The sequence below is a fragment of the Heterodontus francisci genome, chromosome 44, assembly GCF_036365525.1.
Source record: "Heterodontus francisci isolate sHetFra1 chromosome 44, sHetFra1.hap1, whole genome shotgun sequence".
Lineage (NCBI taxonomy): Eukaryota > Metazoa > Chordata > Chondrichthyes > Heterodontiformes > Heterodontidae > Heterodontus > Heterodontus francisci.
Genome location: NC_090414.1, coordinates 16,705,168 through 16,717,337, shown reverse-complemented (window position 1 = coordinate 16,717,337; position 12,170 = coordinate 16,705,168). Strand labels below are relative to the sequence as shown.

Genomic DNA, 12,170 nt, shown 5'->3' with positions numbered 1-12,170 from the left:
GTGACAGACCTGTCCACACCAGTACTGTACCCCAGTGTTATACAGTGACAGACCTGTCCCCACCAGTACTGTACCCCAGTGTTGTACAGTGACAGACCCGTCCCCACCAGTCCTGTACCCCAGTGTTGTACAGTAATAGACCTGTCCCCACCAGTACTGTACCCCAGTGTTATACACTGACAGACCTGTCCCCACCAGTACTGTATCCCAGTGTTATACAGTGACAGACCTGTCCCCACCAGTACTGTACCCCAGTGTTGTACAGTGACAGACCTGTCCACACCAGTACTGTACCCCAGTGTTATACAGTGACAGACCTGTCCCCACCAGTACTGTACCCCAGTGTTGTACAGTGACAGACCCGTCCCCACCAGTCCTGTACCCCAGTGTTGTACAGTGATAGACCTGTCCCCACCAGTACTGTACCCCAGTGTTGTACAGTGATAGACCTGTCCCCACCAGTACTGTACCCCAGTGTTATACAGTGACAGACCTGTCCCCACCAGTACTGTACCCCAGTGTTGTACAGTGACAGACCCGTCCCCACCAGTCCTGTACCCCAGTGTTGTACAGTGATAGACCTGTCCCCACCAGTACTGTACCCCAGTGTTGTACAGTGATAGACCTGTCCCCACCAGTACTGTACCCCAGTGTTATACAGTGACAGACCTGTCCCCACCAGTACTGTACCCCAGTGTTATACAGTGACAGACCTGTCCCCACCAGTACTGTACCCCAGTGTTATACAGTGACAGACCTGTCCCCACCAGTACTGTACCCCAGTGTTGTACAGTGATAGACCTGTCCCCACCAGTACTGTACCCCAGTGTTGTACAGTGATAGACCTGTCCCCACCAGTACTGTACCCCAGTGTTATACAGTGACAGACCTGTCCCCACCAGTACTGTACCCCAGTGTTATACAGTGACAGACCTGTCCCCACCAGTACTGTACCCCAGTGTTATACAGTGACAGACCTGTCCCCACCAGTACTGTACCCCAGTGTTGTACAGTGATAGACCTGTCCCCACCAGTACTGTACCCCAGTGTTATACAGTGACAGACCTGTCCCCACCAGTACTGTACCCCAGTGTTGTACAGTGATAGACCTGTCCCCACCAGTACTGTACCCCAGTGTTATACAGTGACAGACCTGTCCCCACCAGTACTGTACCCCAGTGATATACAGTGACAGACCTGTCCCCACCAGTACTGTACCCCAGTGTTATACAGTGACAGACCTGTCCCCACCAGTACTGTACCCCAGTGTTATACAGTGACAGACCTGTCCCCACCAGTACTGTACCCCAGTGTTAGACAGTGACAGACCTGTCCCCACCAGTACTGTACCCCAGTGTTATACAGTGACAGACCTGTCCCCACCAGTACTGTACCCCAGTGTTGTACAGTGACAGACCCGTCCCCACCAGTCCTGTACCCCAGTGTTGTACAGTGATAGACCTGTCCCCACCAGTACTGTACCCCAGTGTTGTACAGTGATAGACCTGTCCCCACCAGTACTGTACCCCAGTGTTATACAGTGACAGACCTGTCCCCACCAGTACTGTACCCCAGTGTTATACAGTGACAGACCTGTCCCCACCAGTACTGTACCCCAGTGTTATACAGTGACAGACCTGTCCCCACCAGTACTGTACCCCAGTGTTGTACAGTGATAGACCTGTCCCCACCAGTACTGTACCCCAGTGTTGTACAGTGATAGACCTGTCCCCACCAGTACTGTACCCCAGTGTTATACAGTGACAGACCTGTCCCCACCAGTACTGTACCCCAGTGTTATACAGTGACAGACCTGTCCCCACCAGTACTGTACCCCAGTGTTATACAGTGACAGACCTGTCCCCACCAGTACTGTACCCCAATGTTATACAGTGACAGACCTGTCCCCACCAGTACTGTATCCCAGTGTTATACAGTGACAGACCTGTCCCCACCAGTACTGTACCCCAGTGTTATACAGCGACAGACCTGTCCCCACCAGTACTGTACCCCAGTGTTGTACAGTGACAGACCCGTCCCCACCAGTCCTGTACCCCAGTGTTATACACTGACAGACCTGTCCCCACCAGTACTGTACCCCAGTGTTATACAGTGACAGACCAGTCCCCACCAGTACTGTACCCCAGTGTTATACAGCGACAGACCTGTCCCCACCAGTACTGTACCCCAGTGTTGTACAGTGACAGACCCGTCCCCACCAGTCCTGTACCCCAGTGTTATACACTGACAGACCTGTCCCCACCAGTACTGTACCCCAGTGTTATACGGTGACAGACCTGTCCCCACCAGTACCGTCCCCACCTGTACTGTAACCCAGTGTTATACACTGACAGACCTGTCCCCACCAGTCCTGTACCCCAGTGTTATACACTGACAGACCTGTCCCCACCAGTACTGTATCCCAGTGTTATACAGTGACAGACCTGTCCCCACCAGTACTGTACCCCAGTGTTGTACAGTGACAGACCTGTCCACACCAGTACTGTACCCCAGTGTTATACACTGACAGACCTGTCCCCACCAGTACTGTACCCCAGTGTTATACACTGACAGACCTGTTGCCACCAGTCCTGTACCCCAGTGTTATACACTGACAGACCTGTCCCCACCAGTACTGTATCCCAGTGTTATACAGTGACAGACCTGTCCCCACCAGTACTGTACCCCAGTGTTGTACAGTGACAGACCTGTCCACACCAGTACTGTACCCCAGTGTTATACAGTGACAGACCTGTCCCCACCAGTACTGTACCCCAGTGTTGTACAGTGACAGACCCGTCCCCACCAGTCCTGTACCCCAGTGTTGTACAGTAATAGACCTGTCCCCACCAGTACTGTACCCCAGTGTTATACACTGACAGACCTGTCCCCACCAGTACTGTATCCCAGTGTTATACAGTGACAGACCTGTCCCCACCAGTACTGTACCCCAGTGTTGTACAGTGACAGACCTGTCCACACCAGTACTGTACCCCAGTGTTATACAGTGACAGACCTGTCCCCACCAGTACTGTACCCCAGTGTTGTACAGTGACAGACCCGTCCCCACCAGTCCTGTACCCCAGTGTTGTACAGTGATAGACCTGTCCCCACCAGTACTGTACCCCAGTGTTGTACAGTGATAGACCTGTCCCCACCAGTACTGTACCCCAGTGTTATACAGTGACAGACCTGTCCCCACCAGTACTGTACCCCAGTGTTGTACAGTGACAGACCCGTCCCCACCAGTCCTGTACCCCAGTGTTGTACAGTGATAGACCTGTCCCCACCAGTACTGTACCCCAGTGTTGTACAGTGATAGACCTGTCCCCACCAGTACTGTACCCCAGTGTTATACAGTGACAGACCTGTCCCCACCAGTACTGTACCCCAGTGTTATACAGTGACAGACCTGTCCCCACCAGTACTGTACCCCAGTGTTATACAGTGACAGACCTGTCCCCACCAGTACTGTACCCCAGTGTTGTACAGTGATAGACCTGTCCCCACCAGTACTGTACCCCAGTGTTGTACAGTGATAGACCTGTCCCCACCAGTACTGTACCCCAGTGTTATACAGTGACAGACCTGTCCCCACCAGTACTGTACCCCAGTGTTATACAGTGACAGACCTGTCCCCACCAGTACTGTACCCCAGTGTTATACAGTGACAGACCTGTCCCCACCAGTACTGTACCCCAGTGTTGTACAGTGATAGACCTGTCCCCACCAGTACTGTACCCCAGTGATATACAGTGACAGACCTGTCCCCACCAGTACTGTACCCCAGTGTTGTACAGTGATAGACCTGTCCCCACCAGTACTGTACCCCAGTGTTATACAGTGACAGACCTGTCCCCACCAGTACTGTACCCCAGTGTTATACAGTGACAGACCTGTCCCCACCAGTACTGTACCCCAGTGTTATACAGTGACAGACCTGTCCCCACCAGTACTGTACCCCAGTGTTGTACAGTGATAGACCTGTCCCCACCAGTACTGTACCCCAGTGTTGTACAGTGATAGACCTGTCCCCACCAGTACTGTACCCCAGTGTTATACAGTGACAGACCTGTCCCCACCAGTACTGTACCCCAGTGTTATACAGTGACAGACCTGTCCCCACCAGTACTGTACCCCAGTGTTATACAGTGACAGACCTGTCCCCACCAGTACTGTACCCCAGTGTTGTACAGTGATAGACCTGTCCCCACCAGTACTGTACCCCAGTGTTATACAGTGACAGACCTGTCCCCACCAGTACTGTACCCCAGTGTTGTACAGTGATAGACCTGTCCCCACCAGTACTGTACCCCAGTGTTATACAGTGACAGACCTGTCCCCACCAGTACTGTACCCCAGTGTTATACAGTGACAGACCTGTCCCCACCAGTACTGTACCCCAGTGTTATACAGTGACAGACCTGTCCCCACCAGTACTGTACCCCAGTGTTATACAGTGACAGACCTGTCCCCACCAGTACTGTACCCCAGTGTTGTACAGTGATCGACCTGTCCCCACCAGTACTGTACCCCAGTGTTGTACAGTGATAGACCTGTCCCCACCAGTACTGTACCCCAGTGTTATACAGTGACAGACCTGTCCCCACCAGTACTGTACCCCAGTGTTATACAGTGACAGACCTGTCCCCACCAGTACTGTACCCCAGTGTTATACAGTGACAGACCTGTCCCCACCAGTACTGTACCCCAGTGTTGTACAGTGATAGACCTGTCCCCACCAGTACTGTACCCCAGTGTTATACAGTGACAGACCTGTCCCCACCAGTACTGTACCCCAGTGTTATACAGTGACAGACCTGTCCCCACCAGTACTGTACCCCAGTGTTATACAGTGACAGACCTGTCCCCACCAGTACTGTACCCCAGTGTTGTACAGTGATAGACCTGTCCCCACCAGTACTGTACCCCAGTGTTATACAGTGACAGACCTGTCCCCACCAGTACTGTACCCCAGTGTTGTACAGTGATAGACCTGTCCCCACCAGTACTGTAGCCCAGTGTTATACAGTGACAGACCTGTCCCCACCAGTACTGTACCCCAGTGTTATACAGTGACAGACCTGTCCCCACCAGTACTGTACCCCAGTGTTATACAGTGACAGACCTGTCCCCACCAGTACTGTACCCCAGTGTTATACAGTGACAGACCTGTCCCCACCAGTACTGTACCCCAGTGTTGTACAGTGATAGACCTGTCCCCACCAGTACTGTACCCCAGTGATATACAGTGACAGACCTGTCCCCACCAGTACTGTACCCCAGTGTTATACAGTGACAGACCTGTCCCCACCAGTACTGTACCCCAGTGTTATACAGTGACAGACCTGTCCCCACCAGTACTGTACCCCAGTGTTAGACAGTGACAGACCTGTCCCCACCAGTACTGTACCCCAGTGTTATACAGTGACAGACCTGTCCCCACCAGTACTGTACCCCAGTGTTGTACAGTGACAGACCCGTCCCCACCAGTCCTGTACCCCAGTGTTGTACAGTGATAGACCTGTCCCCACCAGTACTGTACCCCAGTGTTGTACAGTGATAGACCTGTCCCCACCAGTACTGTACCCCAGTGTTATACAGTGACAGACCTGTCCCCACCAGTACTGTACCCCAGTGTTATACAGTGACAGACCTGTCCCCACCAGTACTGTACCCCAGTGTTATACAGTGACAGACCTGTCCCCACCAGTACTGTACCCCAGTGTTGTACAGTGATAGACCTGTCCCCACCAGTACTGTACCCCAGTGTTGTACAGTGATAGACCTGTCCCCACCAGTACTGTACCCCAGTGTTATACAGTGACAGACCTGTCCCCACCAGTACTGTACCCCAGTGTTATACAGTGACAGAACTGTCCCCACCAGTACTGTACCCCAGTGTTATACAGTGACAGACCTGTCCCCACCAGTACTGTACCCCAGTGTTATACAGTGACAGACCTGTCCCCACCAGTACTGTACCCCAGTGTTGTACAGTGATAGACCCGTCCCCACCAGTACTGTACCCCAGTGTTATACAGTGACAGACCTGTCCCCACCAGTACTGTACCCCAGTGTTATACAGTGACAGACCTGTCCCCACCAGTACTGTACCCCAGTGATATACAGTGACAGACCTGTCCCCACCAGTACTGTACCCCAGTGTTATACAGTGACAGACCTGTCCCCACCAGTACTGTACCCCAGTGTTATACAGTGACAGACCTGTCCCCACCAGTACTGTACCCCAGTGATATACAGTGACAGACCTGTCCCCACCAGTACTGTACCCCAGTGTTATACAGTGACAGACCTGTCCCCACCAGTACTGTACCCCAGTGATATACAGTGACAGACCTGTCCCCCTCAGTACTGTACCCCAGTGTTATACAGTGACAGACCTGTCCCCACCAGTACTGTACCCCAGTGTTATACAGTGACAGACCTGTCCCCACCTGTACTGTACCCCAGTGATATACAGTGACAGACCTGTCCCCACCAGTACTGTACCCCAGTGTTATACAGTGACAGACCTGTCCCCACCAGTACTGTACCCCAGTGTTATACAGTGACAGACCCGTCCCCACCAGTACTGTACCCCAGTGTTACACAGTGACAGACCTGTCCCCACCAGTACTATACCCCAGTGTTATACAGTGACAGACCCGTCCCCACCAGTACTATACCCCAGTGTTATACAGTGACAGACCTGTACCCACCAGTACTGTACCCCAGTGTTATACAGTGACAGACCCGTCCCCACCAGTACTATACCCCAGTGTTATACAGTGACAGACCTGTACCCACCAGTACTGTACCCCAGTGTTATACAGTGACAGACCTGTCCCCACCAGTACTGTACCCCAGTGTTATACAGTGACAGACCTGTCCCCACCAGTACTATAACCCCAGTGTTATACAGTGACAGACCTGTCCCCACCAGTACTGTACCCCAGTGTTGTACAGTGACAGACCTGTCCCCACCAGTACTGTACCCCAGTGTTGTACAGTGACAGACCTGTACCTGTAGGGTGAAGAGCGGCAACTGAGGGTGGGAGGGAGTGACCCTGGTATGGGGAGCAGAGGGGGTCAGTGCCTTCAGGATTCGATTGGGGGAAAGCCTAGAGTACAGTACGTACCGGAGTTTCTTCCTCAGTCTTGGTCTCCGGAACATTCTCCTTCTCCAGAGCCCTTTCCTCCTGTAGTGACTTCTGCCTTTTCATCTCTGCGGCAGAATGGGAAACAGGTTCAGAGCCAATATTGAGAGTTCAGGTCTAACACGTTCCCGTTCAGGGGAAGGGGAGGACCAACAAGTCCAGGGTACCCTGGATGTCAAGGGATCTAGAGGATTGGATCAGGATTGAATTTCCGAGGAGGTGATCAGATGTGTAGATGAGGGTAAAGCAGTCGATGTCGTCTACATGGACCTCAGTAAGGCTTTTGATAAGGTCCCGCATGGGAGATTGGTCAAGAAGGGTAAGAGCCCATGGGATCCAGGGCAATTTGGCAAATTGGATCCAAAATTGGCTTTGTGGCAGGTGGCAGAGGGTGATGGTCGAGGGTTGTTTTTGCGAGTGGAAGCCTGTGACCAGTGGTGTACCACAGGGATCGGTGCTGGGACCCTTACTGTTTGTAGTGTACATTAATGATTTAAACGTGAAGGAGGTATGATCTGTAAGTTCGCAGATGACACGAAAATTGGTGGTGTCGTAAATAGTGAGGAGGAAAGCCTTAGATTACAGGACGATATAGTTGGGCTGGTAAGATGGGCGGAGCAGTGGCAAATGGAATTTAATCCTGAGAAGTGTGAGGTGATGCATTTTGGGAGAACTAACAAGGCAAGGGAATATACAATGGATGGTAGGACCCTAGGACGTACAGAGGGTCAGAGGGACCTTGGTGTACTTGTCCATAGATCACTGAAGGCAGTAGCACAGATAGATAAGGTGGTTAGTAAGGCAGATGGGATACTTGCCTTTATTAGCCGAGGCATAGAATATTAGAGCAGGGAGGTTATGATGGAGCTGTATCAAACACTAGTTAGGCCACAGCTGGAGTACTGTGTACAGTTCTGGTCACCACACTATAGGAAGGATGTGATTGCACTGGAGAGGGTGCAGAGGAGATTCACCAGGATGTTGCCTGGGCTGGAGCATTTCAGTTATGAAGAGAGACTGAAAAGGCTAGGGTTGTTTTCCTTAGAGCACAGAAGGCTGAGGGGGGACCTGATTGAGGCATACAAAATTATGAGGGGCATTGATAGGTTAGATAGGAAGAAACTTTTTCCCTTAGCGGAGGGGTCATTAACCAAGGGGCATAGATTTAAGATAAAGGGCAGGAGGTTTAGAGGGGATTTGAGGAAAAGAGATTTCACCCAGAGGGTGGCTGGAATCTGGAACGCACTGCCTGAAGGGGTGGTAGAGGCAGGAACCCTCACAACATTTAAGAAGTATTTATATGAGCACTTGAAATGCCATAGCATACAAGGCTAGGGGCCAAGTGCTGGAAAATAGGATTAGAATAGATAGGTGCTTGATGGCCAGCACAGACATGATGGGCCGAAGGGCCTGTTTCTGTGCTGTATAACTCTATGACTCCAAGATTAGACAGAAACTGCGACAGCAGCCAATCCTGAATGGAGTGTCTCTAGAGTTCTGGTCACCATATTATAAAGAGGATATAGAGGTGCTCGGGAAGATGCAAAAAACATGGAGTTGAATGATACCAGAACTGAGAGGTTACAACTATCGGGAAGGGATGAACAGGCTGGGGATCTTGTCTCTAGAAAAGAGAAGGCTGAGGGGTGACCCGATAGATGGTCTTGAAGATTATGAAAAGGTTCGACAGGGTAGACGTAGAGAAGGTGTTTCCACGAAGGGGAGGCTGTGGTGTCGTGGTAATGTTGCTGGACCAGTAATCCGAAGCCTCGGCTAATGCTCTGGGGATGTGTGTTCGAATCCCGCCACGGCAGCGAATGAAATTTGAATTTAATTGATAACTCTGGAATTAAAAGCTAGTCTAATGGTGACCATGAAACCAATGTCGACGGCTGTAAAAACACATCCGGTTCACTAATGTCCCATAGGGAAGAAAATCTTGCTGTCCTTACCTGGTCTGGCCCCACTTGTGAATCGAGACCCGCAGGTTGACTCTTAAAATGCAAGCCACTCAGTCCGAGGGCAACAAAGGCTGGCCGAGCCAGCGACGCCCACATCCCACAAAAAAAACAGATTTAAAAAAAAACTTGCGGGCGAGACCAGAATTAGGGGCCATCGATATAAAATAGTCGTGGGTTCGAGTCGCACTCCACAGCCCTGAGCCCATAATCCAGGCCGACACTCCTCGGTGCCGGTACTGAGGGAGTGCTGCAGTGTCGGAGGTGCCGGCTTTTGGATGAGAGCTTAAACCGAGGCCCCCATCTGCCCTCTCAGGCAGGGCCAATAATTATCCCTCAACCAACTTCAAAAGGCCCTTCAGCGGCGGTCAAGTGATTTGAGGCATCCTGCGCCTGTGGAAGGTGCTATGTAAATGCAAGTCTTTCTTTTAAGAGTCAGCATCTCCAGTGAGAGGGGTGAAGATGTTGGGGGTAGGGGTGCGGGGATTGCTCCCCCCCCGATGGCCAATTGGCTCCTGAGAGTTTGACATGGGGAGTAATGGCTGTGTCTTGTTGTCGTCACAGGCAACCGGACAAACTCATTGTGGTCTGGACTCGGCGGAACAGGCGGGTTTGTTCAAAGGTATGTGTGAAAGGGTGACCTCTCAGTGTCAGCTCCTGTCCGTGGGCAGTATACAGCAGGTAAACAACAACAACAATTTATCACTAATGCAGTGACACTTCCCAAGGCACTTCACAGCAACATTTGACCCCGAGCCAGGGGTTATTAGGGACAGGTGACCAAAAGCTCGGTCAAGGAGGTCAGTCTGAAGGAGCGTCTTAAAGGAGGAGAGAGAGAGAGAGAGAGAGGGACGGAGAGGTTTAGGGAGGGAATTCCGGAGCTCAGGGCCCCCCAGGCAGCTGAAGGCACGGCCGCCAATGGTGGAGCGATGGGAATCGGGGGGATGGACAAGAGGGTGGAATTGGAGGAGCGCAGAGATCTCGGAGGGTTGTGGGGGCTGGAGGAGGTGACGGAGATAGGGGGGGGGGGGGGGGGAGGGCGAGGAAGCTATGGAGGGATCTGAAATCGAGGATGAGGGTTTTAAAATTGAGGCGTTGCCTGACCGGGAGCCAGTGTAGGTCAGCGAGTACAGGGGGGTGATGGGTGAACGGGACTCGGTGCGAGTTAGGACACGATGGGCAGCAGAGTTTTGGATGAGGGTTTACGGACGGTAGAATGTGGGAGACCAGCCAGGAGTGCGTTAGAATGGTCAAGTCTAGAGGTAACGAAGGCTTGGATGAGGGTTTCAGCAGCAGATGGAGCTGAGACGGGGGTGGGGGGGGGGGGGGGGGGGGGTGGCGAAGTTACAGAGGTGGTCTTAGCGATGGCACGGATATGTGGTCGGAAGCTCATCCTGAGGTCAAAATATGACCCCAAGGTTGTGAACAGACTGGGTCAGCATCGGACTGCTGCCAGGGAGAGGGATGAAGTCGGTAGCTAGGGAACGGAGTTTGGAGTGGGGACCGAAAACAATGGCTTCAGTCTTCCCAATATTTAATTGGAGGAGATTTCTACTCATCCGATACTGGGTGTTGGATAAACAGTCTGATAATTTGGCTACAGTGGAGGAGTGGAGAGAGGTGGGGGTGAGGTCGAGCTGGGTGTCGTCAGTGTACATGTGAAAACTGATGCTGATGTCGCCGAGGGGCAGCATGTCGATGAGAAATAGGAGGGGGACAAGGATAGATCCTTGGGGGGACACCAGAGGTAACGGTGTGGGAGCAGGAAGAGAAGCCATTGCAAGTGATTCTCTGGCTCCGGTTAGATAAGAATGTAACCAGGGGTGAGAGCAGTCCCACCCAGCTGGACGACAGTGGAGAGGGACTGATTGCTTACTGTCATGGCACTGTGTACTGATGTTCATTTTCCAGCAATACGCTTTGTTTCACCTTGTCACTACTCCCTGGTCTGACTCAGCCCCTTTTCTCTTTCCAAGCTTGCTGTCCTTTATTAAACTCCTGCTGTGCAGATGCAGTGAGGAGCTGAGTGCCTAACTGTAACTGGTGTGAAGAAATGAACAGTCGGTCTGTACATAGCAGCGTTTATAATTTATACTGGTCGGTGAAAGAGAAAGTGGGTGTGTGCCTTTACACTGAAGGCGTTGCCACCTCCTGTAAGGCAGCAAAGAGCAGCTGCAATTCCAAACCGAATCTCTTCCCAAGTCCTGGAGAAAAGGCTTCGGTCTGCTTCTGGAAGAACTATGTTCAGTTCTCCGCTCCTCAAGAAAGGATGTCTAGGCCTTGGAGGAGGGTGCAGTGAAGATTCACCAGAATAATAGCAGAGGCTGAGAGCGTGGCGGTGGGGAGCACTGTCACTATGTTGTGGATTCGAGTCCAACTCCAGAAACTTGAGCATAAAATCCAGGCCGCGACACTCCCAGCGCCAGCACTGTGGGAGTGCTGCACTGTCAGAGGTGCCGTCTTTCAGATGAGACGCGACACCAAGGCCCTGTCTACACTCCCGGGTGGATGTAAAGGATCCCGTGGCGACTTCCGATGCCCGTTTAAACTTGCCACATCATCATTTTGGTGTCTGCCTAGTTTGGGGGGGGGTGGGAGGGCAACTGCAGCGCCTCTACTGGTAAGAGGATGTAACTACAGCGTGACATGTTTACACAAGAGGTTTCCATTATAGACTCTGTTCCTGGAGATCAGCCCCTCTGCATCTTCTCTGTACTGCCCGCCAACGTTTGAATCTCTTCCTTGTGTCTTGTTGACCAGAACTGGTCACAATTCTTCTGGTGTGGACAGATCAGGGGAACATGCAGAGGAGGCCATTCAGCCCCTCGAGACTGTTCTGCCATTCTATTAGATCATGGCTGATCTGTACCCCAACAACATCTCCCTGCCTTGGTCTGTAACCCGTGATCCCCTTACCCATCAAAAATCTATCAATCTCAGGTTTGAAAGTTTTTATTGACCCTCCAACCTTAATAGCGATTTGCAGGCAGGAGTTCCCGATTTCCACCCCCACCCCCCCCACCTTTGTGTGAAGAAGTGCTTTCTGACATCA

At 52.0% G+C, this 12,170-nt stretch overlaps 1 protein-coding gene across 1 annotated transcript in view; it reads right to left on the bottom strand.

Annotated features, from left to right (window-relative positions):
* The window catches only part of LOC137355921 (EH domain-binding protein 1-like), a 107,378-nt gene that overhangs the window by 30,311 nt on the left and 64,897 nt on the right, over positions 1–12,170 (bottom strand). Inside the window, 1 exon segment of the mRNA XM_068021585.1 lies at positions 7,143–7,228. Coding sequence (XP_067877686.1) covers positions 7,143–7,228 — 86 coding nt within the window.